Here is a 22,060-nt window from a genome sequence, read left to right on the forward strand (position 1 = left end):
TATTATTCTTCATATCAAAATAACATTATAGTGATTGTCAAAGGCCATGAGGGAAAATAGTTTATGAAAAACAACTTCCCTTCAGCGCATACTCTAAAATTGTAGCAATTAACTTATCTGTGCTTGAGTTCAGCTACCCTCACGGAAAGAGGATCACTATTCTGCACTATTTCAAAGGTGAGACTGGCTTTGATTCTGGAATTGGCAGAATGTAGCTTATTCCCATACCTCTCGTATAGATACTGCTGGGAAGCCAATCTCAATGTCTTTCTGCTAAGATAGCCCAGGCTTCCCAATTCACATAATGCCTACAACCTGCTTTCGGATCCAAAATGATTAGATTAACTACTATATGGCTCCCAGAGAAAAGGACCCAGCACTTGCTTAGCCAACTAAATTTTCCCATAATCATTCAGAGTTCACTGCTATGACCAGACTCCTGAAGTAAACCCTCAGCTGCGCTTTTCAACTTCTTTTTCTCAGCACCAAGAAACACAGTCAATAAGCACTGCTTAGAATGTGTTCAAGGCAAACAGGCACTGCTTATCATTTGATCACAATCAGTTTTAGATGCCTAAAATCTGTACCTTATTAATAATGCTGCTTCATTCACTATGCAGACAAAACAAACTACCTGTGGAAAGCATCCAAGATGACTAAGTCTTCCAGTGGACAGTAACTTTTCTCAAAAAACAAAAATGGAGAAGTTAGTACCTCTTAAAGTTTCCTTAAACTCTTTTCAGTCTATCAGTAACATTAATTAGATGTATCCAGTTCCTGTCCTAGGCTAATGTACATTGCTCAGGGTGAAAACGTAATGAAAAACAATGTGGACAATTAAAAGGTGCAGGTAAGTCCAAACCCCTTTTGTAAAATTTTACTGAAGCCTCTTAACAAAAGGTTTATGGATCAAGAAATGGGTTGTAAAGGAATTTGTCTGCATTTTTTGTTCCTGTGCAAGAAAATGAAGGATAAATGGAAAAGCAAAGTCTGGATACCTGTTACTGGGACAATCAATATCTGAATAAACAATCACCCAGGACTGCTGCTTTCAGACCCAGAGGCTCTCAGAAAAGGCATTACAAAGTACATTTAATATTCCCAAATAGATGTGCCTCATTCATACTAACTTCTATATGGCATTTTAATACAAATGTTACTGTGTTATAATGTAACTCTTAGAACCTAAAAAATCATGTTTTCTCTAGTTAAAAACAATAACTTATGTGAAGAGAGAACAGTCCACTTAACTTTCCCTAAATACTGAAGTGGACTTGCTATCTTTCAAACCACTCAGAAAAAGTACCATTTTAAGGTGTTTTATATAATGTAATCAAGCAGTTAACAGTCATTCCCATTAAATGCTTATGTTTCACTTGAAATTTCTACAAACTAAAGTGCTGTCTAAATCTGAATTATGAGCATTAATTAAACTACTGCCTGGCCATAAGCAAGTGTCTATTCTGACAATACAGAACTGAGGAAAAATTTGCAGGCCATTTCTTGATAGTTCTCAGGTCAGTCACCTAACAGGGGGTCAATTAGTAATGACATTTAATGCAAAGATGAAATTTTGTAGCTGGACATTTTTACTCCACACTTTTTAATTTAATGATGGCAAAATACTTATGAAGTGGGACCAGGAGGAAGAAATTAGAAGGAATTAAACTATGTCCTCAGAAGGAGTAACAGAAGGCATTCAGAGTAAGAATGAATAGGACACCGAGGGCTCTCATGGCCATCCTCACATGATGGGACAACCCGAAGCCTGGGTCTGAGGGAAGCCCAGCTGAGTGTCCGACTAGAAAAGGGGAGCGACATCGGGGGCAGAAGGAGGGGTTACAAGCGATCTGACTTCTTCCCTACCCAGTAAAAGAACAGATGATCTTTAAATTCCGGTGAGTAAATTTAGTATTACTTCAGGAGATACTGACCAAAAATACACTTTTTCTCACGTCCACCGATTTCAAATTTAAAGGCTTAAAAAATTAGCTGATTAGCTATGACGCATTTAACATGCAAGTGTCAAGTGTCCTCAGCTGACTGTGAGAAACTGATCTGCTAGCCAATGCCTTTGTAAGCAAACATGGGCCACCAACTGGCTACATATATGAATTATGCCAAAAAACTTACCTTTTCTGTTTGCCATTTTCAGTCTAAGGACCACAGGCCGCTTTACTTTGTACTCCTTTATTGTTAATCCTTTTTAAAAATGTATGCTTCCCTAAAAAGGAACTTTGCACATAGAGAATTTGTTACCTCGATCCTCACTGTATTCTGTTTTATGTAATATAGACACCGAAAATAGTTTGGAGAGTCAATACCTGTTATAAGAGATGTCCTATAAAAAACACTCATGGCATTTAAAAAGTTTGTGCGAACCAAACTCCAAGTATCTGAAAGTATTTTAACTTCTTTGGTTTACATTTAAAAGAATAAGATTATTTTTTCCTGGTCAGGCTTTTCAGACATTTCAAATTCTACAGCCAAGCCTGAACACATCTTACCCAATCCCAATTATGCTGGATAACAGGGTAATATAATATGCCTATTATTTGCTTTAGAAAATTTAGAAGCTACCAAGCTTCTAAACTTATGATTAGATGATAGTAAATGCCAGGCCATAAAAAATACTTCCCCCAAAGTTTATCTATATACCTAGAAAACTAAAGGCAATTAATTAAATTTATACATGTGTGTTCTGAAGAAAGGATTAGATAACTTGGGAGAATTGATTCTTATGTAATCAATTCTAACTTTAGCCCTTTACAACTGTATTATAACTTTATTTAACTTGGTAAAAGCCAAAATTGATGGTTCTTAACATGGTATGTGGAGATCAAAATGAAAGAATACAAAGTACCTTATTAAAAAAAAAAAACATTCAGCTCAATCCTGGTTCCCTCAATATTACTGCCAAACTTCTGTAAAAGAAACCTTGTTAATAAAGAAAGACTAACAGCAACATAGAAGATGATTAAAAAAAATGTTCATTTACCAATTTTGACAATCTAGAAAAAAAGAAAGTCTGACTATAATACTTGATGACAGACATCATGTTTAAGTAGAAAACACAAAGATAAAAAAGTAATATCGCTGAAAATATTGCACAACTTCAGGTGTTTCCTCCAAATTTGCTTTATGTAATTGGATATAAATTAATGAACAAAAACTTAAGCAAGATACATGTAACAATTTAACAGAACCTGATAATCTATAATTTCTTTCAATTTTTCTCAAACTCATCATGGGGCTCATAAGAAAATTAACCAACATGGATACTGCTACAGTTGAATGTCAAATCTTTAAGTGCTTATGACATACTAAATTCTTCTATAATATAATTATGAAGAACCCTTCAAGAGACATGACTTGTGTTTTGTATGTAGAAAAGTGTTAAAGAGTCAAATATTCAACTCAATACAAAATAATAAGAAACATTTCTGATTTGTTAAGGTTGAGATTGCTTCTCCTTTCGCTAATAAATGATTTTTTAGTTGTAATTATCACTGAGCCAAACAAACATGTCACCTTCTAGTACATAACAAAAAATAAACACATGCTAAATGGATAAGACATTACAAACTACATCTTTGCTAGACCATCTCTACCTCTAACACTTCAGAAGCTTAGAGTTTCAGAGAATTCCTACATTAACTGCAAGAAAAAGATAAAGGAGAAAGTCCTTTTTTTGAGATCACAACTATGATGTCATGTGGTTATACAAATTCTGCATTTGTGTGCAAAACATTAATTAAACACATTTATCTTAATTCTCCCTGCTTAGAATTGTCAGTCAACTAGCAGGACTTTCCTTCTAAGAAACAGAGACTGAGATGTGTTTTATGTAACTTCAATAACCTCAGCAATACAATAAGAGATGCAGTATCCTTTTGCTATGGTTCAAGACAACAGGGTCACAGAAAAGAAAAAATCAAAATTGTTACAACTGAGAAACTTTCTCAGTTTAACCATGTTGCCACTTTCATTTTTACATAAGCATGGTGGCATAATTCAAGCTCAATAAATCAGAATTCCTAATATTTAAAATTTACCTTGACTTTTAATTATCACCATATTAACAACCAAAATAATTATCACCCTATTAACAACCAAAATAATTAGATGAAACACATAAGAAAGGCTAATATTAAACCTGACTTTACTAGAGTTGGTTTCTTGACACATTAACTGATTTTTATTTTAATAGAAAAGGGATAGTGCATCTCAGTTTGCTTACAAGCTAGGAGATCACTTTGAATTCTGCATTTCCTAACTGCAAACAGATACAGCACTTATAACAGGTTATAAATAAACTGGTTTTCAAGCATAGAGCCAGCCCCAACGATAATAACACACTATTTAAAAAAGACCTAAGGCAATGAATTCCATTTCCAATGGAAAAAAATAACTGTGCAAACAAGCTTAAAACTACTTTTTTTGTGCCAGTGTTATAAAATGTAGCTTTTAATAAAACCTTGACCCAAATGCCAGCAACTTCAGAAAAGAATTTGGGTGGGGAAGAAGAAGAAAGTTATTTCATTTAGGAAAAAACAACCACTATCTTTTTCCTAATCTTTGACACACACAATTGAAACATATACAGCTGCTGTAACACTTTACACAATTCCTATGTACTGGAGCAATAACAAGATCTAAATACAATTATATTTTTAAACACTGGGTCAAGGCTTTACATAAAAATACCATCCTACTTTTCCCCCTAAGTTTCTAAAATATCACGTACTTTTCCCCAACATCTGCAGCCATTCAGGAAATTTTAGGAAACTTTTGTGCATGATCTTAATTCCTAATCCCTGGCTCTTTGGGCTCAGTGACAAAAGATCAAAACCACCAAAAATGATGGTTCACTTGAAGTCAGATGAGAGACCCTGGCTCAATTAGTCTCGTAGGACGAAAGCAGTGCTGCATCAACTGGCTCCATGCAGGAGGGGCACGTGAAGGATCTCATCAACCAGTCATCTATACAGTCCAGGTGATAGATGTGCATGCACGGCAGAAATCGAATTGGGTCCCCATAAACAAAGTCCATCATACAGATCACACACCTGTTGGGGTGAGGGAGAGAAATGAGAAAGCATTTTTAGACAAGTCATCTATCTAGAATACTCTTTAAAATCCCTATTACAAAGACAGTGTTAATATGAACAGACAAAAATGGCTTCCTGTCATTCTATCACCTAAGCATCCAGACGGAATTTTTTCCTAGTGTTATCCTGCTACAATCTCTTATTTCAATCACCTGGGAATTTGAAGAGTTTGAGAACAATCAACAAAGAGAAAGGTATCAGATAGGAAATCAAGTCCACTGCTAGAATTGTGCTTATAAAACAGCTACATGTTACAGAAGAAACCTTAAGGAGAATGTGAAGCTTTAGTAGACAAGAAAATATGTTAGATTAATATTATTTGAACTGAGTTTTCAGTGTAAGCCCAGACAGCTTTCACTTTAATAACTACATGTAAATACAGAACCACTAACCCTAAATGGTGCTATAGCTCCAACAGCCAAGCACAGAATAATAAATTTCTTTATGTCTGCATTGGTAAAGATCATTCTTAACCTACAAGGAAAATAGCTGTTCTCAGGGATTCTCAAAAAATAACGAACTCTGAGGGAAAAATCTCCCTGAAGTAAAATTTTATATTTAACTCATCAGACTTAGTACAATTATTCTATAAGTTAAGAAACAGATAAGATTTTCCTCATTATCACTAAAATCCTTAGCAAACAATTTTAACCTCTCTATAACCTACCAAAGTGTTCCTCTATTATTGTTTTTCACTAACTAAAACTATGGTAACTATCTCTGTGCATAAACTCTGGGAGCTGAAGTGAGGTACATATTCTAGGATAGATCTCTAGAATTAACTGTCTCAAAGGGTTCAGATCTAAAGGTCTGTGAAATATTGCCAAATGGGTTTACCAATTAATTAGGCCACCAACAATGCTGGTACTGGTTCACACTTATTACACAGGTAAATAATTTTTAACTGACATTAACTGTCACCCAAATGGACACAGACAACCTATAAAATGGTCAGAATTTGTACCATCATTTCTTATTTTTATATGAAAATTCTTAATTTCCACATCTAAACAAATTTTTGCCCAGAATTCATTAAATATGTGACTTTCAAAATGCAACAGAATATTTTTAAAAAACAAATCTCTGAAGACAGACCTTTGAAACATGTATAAATTAACACTTACTCCCGGATCTTTTTTTCTGATCCATCTCTTCCAGGGTCATAAACTCCTTTAGGCAGATGCTGTATAAGGCCTATTCTTTGAGCTATCCTAATTTGTTCCTCTTCAGTCAGCTGAGTTGCTAGGCGAGTCTGGCTAGGTGTTGGATGATAGACCGGAACTGGAACTTGTTCCTAAATTTTTTAAAATGGAGAAAATAATTAATTTTTTTAAAAAAAAATCTGTTTTCTAGGGTAATGTTTTCCTTCTGTTTCTTCCTTTTTTGGCTGAGGAGGGGACCTTGGGAGAGGGAGGAGATTGGACAAATGTGCATTGGCATGAAATTCTGTTTTACCCTGCCTTAACTTTAGCATATCTGACCTACTTTTAAAGGATATAAAAACAAGCTTTACTGTAAAACTGGCATGGAATGTTACTTGAAGTATTTCTATGGGAAAACCATATAACACAGACATATTCATTCCTGATACACAAATAGATAAATCAATGTAATTAATTAACCAAATGGACTGTATTCAATATTCTGTAGGCCACAATGGGAGTTTTGTCTTGGTATATATCATTATTTACAGTAGAATTGGCCATTACAGATTCTTCTTATTTGCAAACTTGTTTTTTTTTTTCCATATAGACAATAATCTTAAAATTAGTTTTTTGTTTATTTGGAAAGATGAGACATTATCACAATAAATTCCTGTAAAATTCCTTTTAGGCTTTTGGATATATATTTGGATATGACTATCCACTGAGACAAATGAGGCCGACCTTTCTTCCAAATGGAATACACATTCGAGGACTCAACCGTGAATCATGCAGTACTGTAGTACATATTGGCTGGAAAAAAAAAAAACCCATGTATAAGTGGACCTGAGCAGTTCAAACCTATGTAGTTCAAGGATCAACTCTGTTCAAGCAACTGTATTGCTTCATTTTTCTACTCGCTGTGCTGTGCTTAGCTGCTCAGTCGTGTCCTACTCTTTGAGACCCTGTGGACTGTCTTCTGCCAGGCTCCTCTGTCCATGGGATTCTCCAGGCAAGAATACTGGAGTAGGTTGCCATGCCCTCCTCCAGGGGATCTCTCAACCCAGGGATTGAACCCAAGTTTCCCACATTGCGGTGGATTCCTGTCTGAGCCATCAGGGAAGTCTCACATTTATGAGATAATTTTAGTCACACTCTTTATACATTGTTTCAACAGATACCTGAGTATCTATTATGTGTTAGGTGATGGGGAGTGAAGTGTAAACAAAATAAAGTTCCTTGATTGATGGAGAAAGCTACGTTATTAGATAAGATACTCAGAAAAACCTCTGATGAGACATCTGGGAAAAGATCTCAAATCGATGGATACAATGAAGATAGTTCGTCTCTGACCTAATGATTTCATTGTGGCTAAAACGATTTTGAGCCACCTAATATGGTGTTTCAGATAACCTCTCTACTGAATAAACTGACTAAGACATAACACTTTCAATCTATGTATAACGTCTTCATGGGAAAACTTACATTAAATCACAACTATCTATTCACGTTAACAGAAAATGTTATTTTTATTCATCCTGTAGGATTACTCATGACTTCTACAATTTAGGCATTTGTTTACAATGATAGCCAACATATGCAAGTAGGAGATTATGCCTTCAGGAATAATCGCTGAATTTGTCGACACAACCTTTTTAATAATTTGAAAAAACTGTTTAACAACTTTAAAAAAAACCTGTGAAATAACCTCCCTAAGTATTCAGAACTAGCATCAGCTGAGGCTGTTTTTGGTCAATGGTTTCTGGGGTTCAAAAGAAAATAACAGAGAATACCCATAATGAGACTTTGTAAGGGCTCAGGTATAAATATGCTTTTTAAAGAGAAATTTTAGGGGCAAGTCTCAGATACATATACATTAGGCTCAAATACTGAAATATTCAATTCAAGGAAAAAGACATTTCATCACAATATCTCCTAAAGATACGATTATGTTCCTTTAAATCAGCCCTATTCTTATAAACCCGTTTTCTTTTTTTTTTTAGTGTGAGGTGCTTTGTAATTTATTACGTATACTCCTACCCAGAATCAATCTTTCTCATACATTTAAAGAATATTTTACATAATTCCAGTATCTTAAATAATTTTAGTGTTAAGATTCAAAAGTTAGATTTCTTTGTTATACACATAAAAGGTATTAACTGACAGAAAGTCTTCAAGGTGCTACGACAGTTTCTCAGATGACTTGTAATTATTTATATATAGCATAGTTTTTATTTATTTATTTTTTTCTAGTTCAATACTATTTTATTTTTTTTTTTCCTGTTTCTTTTTTTTTTTTTAATTTTTATTAGTTGGAGGCTAATTACTTTACATCATTACAGTAGTTTTTGTTATACATTGATATGAATTAGCCATGGATTTACATGCATTCCCCATCCCAGTCCCCCCTCCCACCTCCCTCTCCACCCGATCCCTCTGGGTCTTCCCAGTGCACCAGGCCCGAGCACTTGTCTCATGTACCCAACCTGAGCTGGTTATCCGTTTCACCCTAGATAATATACATGTTTCAATGCTGTTCTCCTGAAACATCCCACCCTCTCCTTCTCCCAGAGTCCACAAGTCTGTTCCATACATCTGAGTCTCTTTTTCTGTTTTGCATATAGGGTTATCGTTACCATCTTTCTAAAGTCCATATATATGTGTTAGTATACTGTAATGGTCTTTATCTTTCTGGCTTACTTCGCTCTGTATAATGGGCTCCAGTTTCATCCATCTCATTAGAACTGATTCAAATGAATTCTTTTTAATGGCTGAGTAGTATTCCATGGTGTATACGTACCACAGCTTCCTCATCCATTCGTCTGCTGATGGGCATCTGGGTTGCTTCCATGTCCTGGCTATTATAAACAGTGCTGCGATGAACATTGGGGTGCATGTGGCTCTTTCAGATCTGGTTTCCTTGGGGTGTATGCCCAGAAGTGGGATTGCTGGGTCATATGGCAGTTCTATTTCCAGCTTTTTAAGAAATCTCCACACTGTTTTCCATAGTGGCTGTACTAATTTGCATTCCCACCAACAGTGTAAGAGGGTTCCCTTTTCTCCACACCCTCTCCAGCATTTATTGCTTGTAGACTTTTGGATAGCAGCCATCCTGACTGGCGTGTAATGTAAACCCGTTTTCTGACTAGTTATTATTGAGTTTCTGGTCAAAGGCAATTCAACTCAAGACTATTTCTTTTGAGATTCAGAACAAATCTGTAATTAAAGATCTCCAAAAAAAGGTAAATTCTTATCAAATAATGAAAGTTATATTCTCTGACACAAGTAAAATGCCAGTAGTTCAAAGTTTCATGTTTTATAAATTCCCAAATAAAATCAATAATGATTAATACTTCCAGCTCATCATCTAGATAATAACTAAGTATATGGATACCTATCAGAACTACATGCTTCATCCAAATATTTAGTTCATTTCACATGCAAAGAATATATTTTATTATCATCAAGTATGGTTTTTGGATCCAGATAACCTTGGATTCCTGTCAAAGTTACTTCTCTGCCACTAGAGTGACCATGTTGAAGAGATTTAACCTATCTGGATTACCCTACCTTATATGGTTGCTGTTAAAACTTAAATGAGAAAGATGGTGAACCTTAGAATGGCAGGAACTCACTAAACAGTGGCTTTTATAACTATCAATATTGCATTTGAAGAGCTCTACCTATTACTTCAGCCCAATTAGCTGTTTCCTAAAAGTTTCAAGCTTGTCTATCTTACTGCCTTTGTTCTTGCAATTCCCTCTACTTTCCCCTGCAGGTCCACTGGTTCAAAGTATATTAATATCTTGTCAATGTAAAACTTTACCCAATCCTCCTCCTTGCCACCCAATATTGATAAGACACTGCCTTTAGCCTCATCTTAATTACATGTGTCTGTCTATAAGAGAATTAAGATTAAACAGACTACAGTGAAACTTCAGTTAACAAATACAGTCATGAAGCAAGAAGAGGCTGTCAATTCTAGCTTTCAAAGAGGAAGTGAGGTACAAAACTGCATTTCTTTACCACAGCATGAACGCTTTCCTTCAGTCCTATGAAACCTACATGACCCTTCTGTTATTAAAGATAATAAAAATGGCTGTTGCACCTCTAGTTTAGATATTTACCTATTAAAGATTTTATACCTAGTGGGCAATTTTTTTTTTTTTCCCCTGAGCTCAAACCATTTTATGGTTTGAGGGGCTTCAGGGAAGGTCAAAAAGCTGGGAGGACAATGAGATTCAATGTCCTTCTCTGGACCATCTGCCCAGCTTCTACTAGGACTACTGTACATATGAAAGTTCATTAAATAAATGTTAGCTACTATTATTGTGGCTCCACTATTATGTGACAGCATTCCAACATTTACTTTAAGAAATGGACTGAATTTTCAATTCTGTATTTCAACTATACCTCAATAAAGCTGAAAATGAAATAACACAATTTTTTTTAAAAAGAAGAAATGGACCAGACTATGACAGAAGGAAGTAAAACATTTCAAAAAAGAATCTTTAAGGACAACTTTCTCATTTTACAGGCCCAAGCTTGCCTACAGTTACATATGATCTGGTAGACAGAATGCCCAAAGAACTATGGACAGAGATTCCTAACACTGTATAGGAAGCAGTAACCAAAACCATCCCAGAGAAAAAGAAATAAGAGAAGGCAAAGCGGTTGTCTGAGGAGGGTTTACAAAAAGCTGAGAAGAGAAGTGAAAGGCAAAGGAGAAAGGGAAAGATACATCCATCTGAATGCAGAGTTCCAGAGAATAGCAAGGAGAGATAGAAGAAAGTCGTCTTGAGTGAACAAGGCAAAGAAACAGGAAAAAATAGAGTGAGAAAGACTATGAGATCTCTTCAAGAAAACTGGAGATAAAGGGAACATTTCATGCAAAGACAGGCACAATAAAGGACAGAAACAGCAAGGGCCTAAAAGCAGAAGAGATTAAGAAGAGGTGGCAAGAATACACAGAAGAACGATCCAAAATGGTTTTAATGACCCGGATAACCACAATGGTGTGGTCTCTCACCTAGAGCCAGACATCCTGGAGTGTGAAGTCAAACGGGCCTTAGGAAACATTACTACAAGCAAAGCTAGTGGAGGTGATGTCATTCCAGCTGAGCTATTTTAAATCCTAAAAGAGGATGCTGTTAACGTGCTTCACTCAATATGTCAGTGAATTTGGAAAACTCAGCAGTGGCCACAGGACTGCAAAAGATCAGTTTTCATGCCAATCCTAAATAAAGAAGGGCAATGCCAAAAATTGTTTAAACTACAATACAATTGTGCTCACTTCACATGCAAGCAAGGTAATGGTCAAAATCCTTCAAGCTAAGCTCCAATTGTATGTGAACTGAGAACTTTCAGATGTACAAGCTGGATTTAGAAAAGGTAGAGGAACCAGGGATCAAATTGCCAACATCTGCTGAATTACAGAGAAAGCAAGGGAATTCCAGAAAAGCATCTACTTCCACTTCACTGATTATGCTAGAGCCTTTGACGGTGTGGATCACAACAAATTGTGGAAAATTCTTACAGAGATGGGAATACTAGACCACCTTACCTGTCTCCCAAAAAACCTATATGCAGGTCAAGAAGCAACAGAATGGAGTGGTTCCAAATTGGGAAAGGAGTACGTCAAGGCTGTATTCTGTCACCCTGCTTATTTAATTTATACTCAGAGCACATCATGTGAAATGCCAGGCTGGATGAAGCACAAGCTGGAATCAAGATTGCTGGGAGAAATATCAATAACCTTAGCTACGCAGATGATACCACTCCGATGACAGAAAGCGAAGAGGAACTAAACAGCCTCTTGCTAAGGGTGAAAGAGGAGAGTGAAAAAAGGCTGGCTTAAAGCGCAACATTCAAAAAACTAAGATCATAGCATCCAGTCCCATCACTTCATGGCAAACTGATGAGGAAAATGTGGAAACAGTGACTGCAGTCATGAAGTTAGAAGACATCTGCTACTTGGAAGGAAAGCTATGAAAAACTCAGCATATTAAAAAGCGGAGACATCACTTTGCCAAAAAAGGTCTGCATAGTCAAAGCTGTGGTTTTTCCAGTAGTCATGTATGAATACGAGAGCTGGACCATTAAGAAGGCTGAGCATCAAAGAACTGATGCTTTCAAACTGTGCTGCTGGAGAAGACTCTTGAGAGTCCCCTGCACAGCAAGGAGATGGAACCAGTCAATCCTAAAGGAAATCAACTTTGAATATTCATTGGAAGGACTGATGCTAAAGCTCCAATACTTTGGCCATCTGATGCAAAGAGCTGACTCACTGGCAAAGACCCTGCTGCTGGGAAAGATGGAGGTAAAAGAAAAGGGCAACAGAGGATGAGATGGTTAGACAGCATCACTGACTCAGTGGACATGAATCTGAGTCAACTCTGGGAAATAGTGAAGGACAGGGAAACCTGGCATGCTGCAGCTCATGGGGTCGCAGATTCGAACATGATGATATGCGTTGGTGCAGGTCTTTTTTTGTTATTCTACTGAGCCTTTGGCAGGCTCTTTTAATCAGGTGTTGTGTCCTTCAGTTGTTGCAATTTTTTTTTTAGGAAATTAATTTTAAAAATATATTTATTTATTTGACTGCATCAGGTCTTAGTTGTAGTAACAACTGCCAAATAATTACTGACAATACTGGAATTAGAATTCCGGTCTCTCTTTTAAGCTGGTAATTCCCACTACATCATGCTTCGTTGCTGGACTGCAAGGAGATTCTCTCAGTTAAATGATTTGGATTTTGTCTGTTTGCATTACACTGAAATGATATTTTAAGAAAGCCATCATTTTACAGAAAACAATAAAATCCTGTAAAGCAATTATCCTTCAATTTAAAAATAAATTTAAAAAAATGACGAAGCTAAAGCCTAGAAAAACTTAATTCCAGTTCCAGGTCCAACAACTAGTTACTGGCAAAATCTAGTCTAGAAATACAATTATCATTTCTCTGTTTTTAACAAAGAGAAAAAGTATAGTACTAGTATTTATTTTTGATTTAGCAATGTCAACCAGGAAGTTAGTAATAAAAGGAATATGGATTTGTGCAACTAAGCTGTAGGTTCGTTCATAAAATCTTTTCAGATTGTATTGGTTAAGGTGTACTCTATATTGACTATGATTTGGCCTCAGAGAAGTAACTACTTTTTGTTTTAGATGTTAACTGTAGATGACTCATAATGTTAAAAGTACATCCAAATTAAAATGTTTTTAAGAATATCTGATTATGATGGATGTCTACATGTTTTATTATAAATTCATTTGAAAAAGTATGCAAATACTGTTTAAAAAGAAAAAGCATGTTAGCTTTCTCCTGGCTTTGAAGCAAAAGAAATACACATAACTTCCCCCAGCCCTCCCCAAAAACAATAAAAAAGTTATGTTTTTTAAGGTAGCTACTGAACTCTTAAAAATAAATGTTTTATTTTTTAAAAAAGCCTTCAGAGTAGGAATTTCTAATAAAGTTATAAATTTTTTTCATCTGCAATAAAGGTTTTGTAATTTCAACAACTTTCAGAATTTAGAATTTCAAAAAATATCAACTCTATCTTGAAACTGTCTCATAAAATAGATTCTACTGCTGATAAAAAAAACAAAAAAAAACCAGAATCCTGCACCCCACCCCCTCTTATCTAGGGTACCTTTGCAGAATCCTAGGAATCAATGAAACAGTTTTTAAAATACTGCCATTTATGAATATGGAATTTTCAGTCTGAAAAATATGAGTCTCTGATACTTTCTGCAGTGAATAAGTTATCTGAACGCTTTGCCTTCCCCCCATCATCAAGCGCCTCTGGTTTGCACACTTCAGGCTAACTGCAAGTGCCCCTGGCTTTGGTCTTAGCTTTCTGGCTTGTCTCTGAACACAAGCAACTCTTTGGCCTCTGTTGTAACCCCTGCCAGCTAAGATTTTCAACCCCTGAATTATGACTTCCAATTTAGACTACTTTTCTTATTCTCAGTCCCAGATCAACTGACCGCCATCCACATAGAGATATGACTAATTCGAAAGTCAGTGGAATAAATACTGTGGTAGTATAAGAATCCTTAATCCTTGAACATACCTACTATTAGTACAAACAAAAAGACCTATACTACAAACCAAAACACCTTAACGTCTCTTAAGCATGTGCTTATAAAAGGCTCAATTTCTTTGGTCTCGTGGTTCACATATGGGTACAGAGAACACAGAAAGCAGAACAGAAAAGGAAAGCTCTACTTTATGAAGAAGCATATTAATAGACACAAAACCAAAACTCCAATCTCTTATTCATATTATGGATGTATTTTTTTCTTTGTTATTTTTGTTAAACCAAAGGAACCCTCTAGAAATTTTAAATGATTCACCATTCTAATTTCAGTTTACATGCAACTTTTCAGAAACCCTCTACAGAGAAGGAAATGACTAAGAACTCCTAATATTTTAAAGATGGCCTCTCTCTTCTTACCACACACACTTAGTTTTATTCCCATCATGCTTACTAAAACTGACCTTAAAGATGAGTTATTAATTGTTAAGTAACTAGAGAGCCAATGGTATTTTCTAAGTGGCAAAAGAGAATATTGCTTCTCATGTCAGCCAGAAGACTAGAATGGAAGATTGGACAGGGATACAAAAACGGCAATTTTTAAAAGGCTGGATTCTGGGACATTCCCTAATTGATGGCTCACTGTGCCTAAACTCTTTGTGTGAGCAATATGATTTATGCCGAACATGTTTTCCCTCTGGGAGTCTAGAATTTTGATGTATGCTAGGCAGTGACTGTCTATTCAGTATTCTTGGCTTCCCTGGTAGTTAACACTTCACACATGTTGGCACAATTCTGTCTGACTCCACCAGGAGAGAACTCTTAGAAGCCTGTGCCTTTCCTATAGACATATGCACCTTTTTTCACCAACTGACTTGTGTTCTCCTGCAATAACAAATCATAACTGTGATTACAATTGTATGCTAAGAACTATGAGTCCTCCAATGGAACTGAAGATCTAGTGGTGAGAGTGACGGAAGGACCCCCCCTAGCAGCCCAGTGGTTAGGGCTCCATGCTTCCACTGCAGGGGCACAGGCTTGGCATGCCCTCCCCCACTCCCCCAAAAGAGTGATGGGTAAGTGCTACACTGACACTTCTCCTGTCTTCAAATAGTTTACTTGGTGATGTTCATTAGGCATGCTTCTTTATGGACTTCCCTGGTGGTCCAGTGGTTAGGACTCTCGTGCTTCCACTGCCGGGAGCATGTATTTGATCCCTGATCGTGAGAACGAAGACCCTGCCTGTTTTGAGGAGCAGCCCCTCCCCGCAAGAAGAGAAATGCCCCTTTGTGAAAAACATGTTTTAACGATGACAGTTACACAGTACTTGCTTTTTATTCCTGTTTTTCAAAGTAAGTTCAAAGGAACTAATATTCTGAACTTATTATTAAGCACAGAGAAAAACATCTGTGACATAGAAGTATTACATGCTGAACTGCATCCCCCAAAATTCTTATATTGAAATCCTAACCCCCAGAACCTCATGATATGATCGCATCTGGAGTCACAAATGTGACTTTTTATTCTGATCTGTTCTCCAGCCCTATACTCTTCCCTAATAACTATGTCCACGTTGACAGCTAAAACTACTACCTAGATATAAATGATTCACAAATTTATATTCCAGTCTAGATCTCGCTTTTAAACTCCAGCCTATACTTTGACAATTCTAATTTGATGTCCAAAAATGAACTGCCCTCCAAAACCTGTTCCTCTTCCCTATCTCAGTAAATGACATGACTACCTTTCTAGTTCTGGAAGACAGAAACATCCTTGGCACCTTCCCCTCCCTTAACTACTGAAATGCTGATGGAAGTCTGTTGATTTCTTTCCATGTCTACTGACAATACTTCAGTCTAAGCTCCCATTTCTTTCCTGATGTACAATATTAGCTAGCAAAACCTCAATTTGTTTTCTACCTAGAAGTTAGAGCCATCTTCAAAAACAAACCCAACACTATGCTCTCCTCAACATACGTTAAAACCCCCTTCAGTAGTTTCCCACTGCTCTTAGGATGAAGTCCAAAGTCCTTAACAAGACCACCAACGCCTTGCATAAGTTTACCTATCACTCATCCTCTCCCTCTTCATCTAACAACTCACTGCGTTCTAGTCTTACTGGCCTTCTTTCAGATCCTTTAAAGAAGCATGATCTCCTCTATGTGAAGTCAGAGCACCAGTTGTATTTGCATAAAACACTCTCTTCCACCATTACGCTTGCTTGGTGGTGGTTTAGTCACTAAGTTGTGTCTGACCCTCAAGACCTCGTGGATTACAGCTCACCAGGCTCCTCTGTCCATGAGATTTTCCAGGCAAGAAGACTGGAGTGGGTTGCCATTTTCTTCTCCAGGTGTTCTTTCTGACCCAGGGATCAAACCCTGGTCTCCTGCATTGCAGGCAGATTCTTTGCTGACTGAGCTACCAGGGAAGCTGACTCTTGCTTAGATACGTCTTTTTTTCCTCCTTCAGAGATCAGGTTAACTTCCATTTTTTCAGATATTTTCCCTAACCGTTCTTTTCTATTATAGGCTCTTACACACCAAGTAACTTCCCTTCATAGCATTTGTCATAGTTGTAATTTTATATTTAGTTATACATTAACTTGAATGTTGTCTTTCCCACCAGACTGTAAGATCCATGTAAAGAACTGTGTCTGCTTTTGCTCCTCACTGGATGGATAGATGAATAAATGACCTACTAAAAATGTTACCTGCTAATAGCTAAAACAGTCAACCATTAACTGACTGCAGTGTTCCTTCACATTTTAGTTTTTTCCTTTAGATTTTTAGGAACCCGTAGTCAATGGTCAAATAATTATCATAGTTAGTATACATATGCTATAATCCTGGGATTACAGAGCTGCTTTGGCTTCACTAAGCATATTCCTTAAAAATGACTAATAGTATGTCCACCACTTCCCTTCCAAAAGTGAGCCCCAAATATGATTTCGAAAATCTGTGGAAAATGTTTACAAATTAATCACTGACAATGTGAGTCACTCAGTGTGTCTGTCTCTTTGCGACCCTTTGGACTGTAGCCCACCACGTTCCTCTGTCCATGGGATTCTCCAAGTAAGAATACTGGAGTGAGTTGCCATTTCCTTCTCCAGGGGCTCTTCCCACTTAAAATGTACAAGGGCACTTAGTACAAAATGAATGGATTTATGAAAATCTAAATCACCAATGTAATAAACTGCTAACTAATATAGATGCTGGGAACCTTTGAGGGTGGTTCACTTGACTGTCCTCACCTCTCTATGAAAATGATTCAAGTAGTATTTTGTGCCTGGGCTGAAAAGGTGATTATCTGACTAATGTATTCCTTCACCACTTCATAAGCTTAACAAAGGCAGAGATGATATCCATTTTGCTCACCAATATATACTGTTCACCTAGCACAGTGTATCATTCACATAGTAGAAATTCAAACATTACTGGATAACTGAATGATTTAAATGAAAGCACTCATGTTCCTGAAATCCATGTTATATATTCATATCAGGATTTTGTAAACATGCTATGAAAATTTTTCTAAGGATCTGGATTATGCCACAATAAAACCAAAAAGGAAAACTTAATATAAATTATAACCAACATTTCTTATCCAAGAGATGATCTGGTTTGTTGCCTCTGATACTTTTACCTATCTTTTTGTCCCACTGAACTTCAATTTAAAATTTATCCAAAATCAAACTAATGATCTCCTACCCCCATAATTTTTCTTAAACTCAGAATTTCTATGTCCACTATCTAGGTTAATGACAGAGAAGTACAGTGGAAGGAACAGACTTATCATACAATTTCAGCCTCTGGCACTTATTAGGTATGTGACCATAGGCAAGTTACTTAATGCCTCTAAGTCTAAGGTTTCTCATCAGAAAAATGTATAGAATACCCATCTTAGAAGAGTGCTATAAGGAATAACTAAGAAAATGTATGAACCACAGTTCAGTTCAGTCGCTCAGTTGTGTCCGACTCTCTGCGACCCCATGAATCACAGCACTCCAGGCCTCTGTCCACCACCAATTCCCGGAGTCCACGCAAACCCATCTCCATCAAGTCAATGATGCCATCCAGCCATCTCATCCTCTGTCGCCCCCTTCTCCTCCAGCCCCCAATCCCTCCCAGGCTCTTTTCCAGTGAGTCAACTCTTCGCATGAGGTGGCCAAATAATTGGAGTTTCAGCTTCATCATCAGTCCTTACACTGAACACCCAGGACTGATTTCTTTTAGGATGGACTGGTTGGATCTCCCTGCTGTCCAAGGGACTCTCAGGAGTCTTCTCCAACACCACAGTTCAAAAGCATCAATTTTTTGGCGCTCAGCCCTCTTCACAGTCCAACTCTCACATCCATACATGACCACTGGAAAAACCATAGCCTTGACTAGACTGACCTTTGTGGGCAAAGCAATGTCCCTGCTTTTTAATATACTATCTAGGGGCTCAAATATCTGTGCCTTCCTATACTGACATCAAGAGTCATCCAAGGTAGACATCTCTTCCCCCCGCCTTTACTTTAGCCCTATCATCTACTTAAACGTCTTATGTGCTGTACTAAATCACCTCAGTTGTGTCTGACTCTGTGACCCCATGGATGGTAGCCCACCAGGCTCCCCTGTTCATGGGATTCTCCAGGCAAAAATATTGGAGAGGATTGCCAAGCCCTCCTCCAGGGGATCTTCCAGACCGGGGGATCAAACCTATGTTTCTTGTGGCTCCTGCGCTGCAGGCGGATTCTTTACCACAGAGACACCAGGGAAGCCCAGTGGCTCAGTGGTAAATGTCTTATAATCTTTATCTAACTACCATTTCCTCAATGTCAATAGGAGACATACAAGTACTTGCCCTGTGAGTTTAAATCTTGTGGAAGAGGGAATTCACTGTAAGAGAAGCAAACGTACTGAAATAAATTTAAATATTTTTTTCCTCCTTAATGCTTTCAGTTCAGTTCAGTCGCTTGTCATGTCCGACTATTTGCAACCCCCTTGGACTGCAGCATGCCAGGCTTCCTTGTCCATCACCAATTCCCAGAGCTTGCTCAAACTCATGTCCACTGAGTTGGTGACGCCATCCAACCATCTCATCCTCTGTCGTCCCCTTCTCCTCCTGCCTTCAATCCTTCCCAGCATCAGTGTCTTTTCAAATGAGTCAGTTCCTTACATCAGGTGGCCAAAGTACTGGAGTTTCAGCTTCAGCATCAGTCCTTCCAATGGATATTCAGGGCTGATTCCCTTTAGGATTGACTGGTTTGATCTCCTTGCAATGAGGGATTCTCAAGAGTCTTCTCTACACCATAGTTCAGAAGCGTTTCTTTGGCTTTCATCAATTTGGTTGCATAAATTCTTCTGCGTTCAGCTTTCTTTATAGTCCAACTCTCACACCCATACATGACTACTGGAAAAACCACAGCTTTGACTAGACAGACCTTTGTCGCCATAGTTATGTCTCTGCTGACAAGACGTGGTCCACTGGAGAAGGGAATGGCAAACCACTTCAGTATTCTTGCCTTGAGAACCCCATGAACAGTGATAAAAGGCAAAAAGATGACACTGAAAGATGAACTCCCCAGGTTGGTAGGTGCCCAATATGCTACTGGAGAAGAGTGGAGAAATAACTCCAGAAAGAATGAAGAGACGGAGCCAAAGCAAAAACAGCACCCAGTTATGAATGTGACTGGTGATGGAAGCCCGATGCTGTAAAGAACAATATTGCATAGGTACCTGGAATGTTAGGCCCATGAATCAAGATAAATTGGAAGTGGTCAAAAAGGAGATGGCAAGAGTGAACACAGACATTTTAGAAATCAGGGAACTAAAATGGACTGGAATGAGTGAATTTAACTCAGATGACCATTATATCTACTACTGTGAAGAATCCCGTAGAAGAAGTGGAGAAGCCCTCATAGTCAACAAAAATGCAGTACTTAGGTGCAATCTCAAAAACAACAGAATGATCTCTATTCATTAATTCTTCACGTAAGTCTTCATGCAAAAACCAAACAAAAAATCCCATGCAAAAACAACAAAACGCCAAAGAGAATCCAAGCAAAAGTATTTGCCTTAAAGAAAGGGGGTAATTTAAATTAAAAATGTGTTCGGAAAAGAAATGCAGCATCATGGAAAGGGGTAGAACAGAAAAAGAACAAAGGATTACAAGATGTGCTGAGGCAGGGCAAACAGAAAAGACAGGGTCAGTCACACAAAAAAGCAAGGTCTGACTTTCTGATGAGGAAAACCTCTGAAGTGTTCCAGTTGTCTGTTAATAAATAATGAAGCTATCTATAAAATTATGAAAGTTGTGAAAAATAAAATAGGCTCTAATTTCAGGGAATTTAAAAATCAAGAAAGAGAGAAACAGATCAAAGTCTAATATGTCTATCTGAAAGGCACTGTATTAAAAATTGGACCCAGTTTAGGGAATTATGATATAATTTCAGAAACTAAATAAAACAATGCAGTGGGGAAGTGCCTAAATAATGTGCTGAGGCTGGAAATAGTACAAGTCTGGTCTGTGGTAAAGGAAAAATAAAGTCACTGCTAAAGAATGCAGCTTGTCACCAAAATCTGTATCCTTTCCTCCAAAAGAGTTAGTTCTTCTGATTTTCTCCTCACAACCGTACAAGCCGCTGCTGGCACCACCCCCTCCCCAGCTGCAGTCTCCTACTGGGAATGTTTTTCTGCATTTTGCCAGACTGAAACAAGGCCATAAAATGGAGGATTTGGAATAAATTATCTCAATGCATATTCTAACTCTGATGCTCAATGACTCCTGACCAAAAAAACTCAAACCAAACAAACGAAACCCCAAAGACTAGCATTAATGCAATTCCTGAACTATAAAGGATAACAATTATACTGATATGTTTTGTTTACTGCAAAAGTATACAAACCAAAGTGATCTACATGGAAAAGGAGCACGGCTTCCAGGGAGGCAGTTTGCATATGCTTGCTTGTTTTTTATAGAAATGAAAAAGTTGGCTTATTTCATTCACTATATAAATATTCACTGAGCACAGTATCCTAATTGGTAGACGGCTGGTAGGCATTATTACTATAGGCACTCAGCAATAGCAAGTCATTAGATAAATCCATATAAAGCTGAAGACAACTGAAATCAAGGTCACATTTGGAGACTAGGCACAAATTACAATATTTCTTAAATACTCAACCACATTTCAGATGCTATTTTAGGCAAAGAAGATATAGTGGTGACAAAGATAGATGAGGCCTGTCCTTATAAAGCTCCAATACCCTATAAGTAAGGGGATACAGAAATAGCAAACAAGATGATTACCACACCAATGGCTCCTCTCTCTAAACTGTCCATGACCTGGCAATTCTTGGGACAGGTAAACATTTCACTGGACCCACAGGCTAGTCAACATTTGATGAATTGCACGTACTGACTAGTGAAGAGAGGATGAACCAACAGACTGTCTTCTCTTAGAACTGGAACACTGAATTAATTGATCTGAAAGGTACTGAGCAGCTAATAAGAGACTGAGGTTTTGAGGAAACTGATGGTATTAAAGACAGATTAGAAATGCTGAGTAAAGCAGATATTAGGAAAGCCCACAAATGAAAAACCCTGAAGCCCTGGGTAAAAGAGCTGGAAGACACTGGCTGCCTTGGTTCCTTTACAGTTTTCTGATTCTAACCCATGTGTATATCATTAAAATAAAGCACATTTCCTCTGAGTTAATTTTTGTCTAAAGTAGAGAGTCTCGTAAGCACCACCACCGTTTTCTTTGCTAAATGAGACCTAAATTA

The 22,060-nt window shown here is 37.4% G+C and overlaps 1 protein-coding gene across 1 annotated transcript in view; it reads right to left on the reverse strand.

Moving 5' to 3' along the window:
- Positions 1-3,122: 3,122 nt before the first annotated feature.
- RNF11 (ring finger protein 11) overlaps positions 3,123-22,060 on the reverse strand; it is a 40,961-nt gene continuing 22,023 nt past the window's right edge. Inside the window, exons 2-3 of the mRNA XM_020907251.2 lie at positions 6,236-6,405; positions 3,123-5,069 (exon numbers count right to left, since the gene is read on the reverse strand). Coding sequence (XP_020762910.1) covers positions 4,898-5,069; positions 6,236-6,405 — 342 coding nt within the window. The 3' untranslated portion in view covers positions 3,123-4,897. The remainder of the gene's footprint in view (positions 5,070-6,235; positions 6,406-22,060) is intronic.

Source organism: Odocoileus virginianus, chromosome 5 (genome assembly GCF_023699985.2).
Source record: "Odocoileus virginianus isolate 20LAN1187 ecotype Illinois chromosome 5, Ovbor_1.2, whole genome shotgun sequence".
In the NCBI taxonomy this organism is placed as follows: domain Eukaryota; kingdom Metazoa; phylum Chordata; class Mammalia; order Artiodactyla; family Cervidae; genus Odocoileus; species Odocoileus virginianus.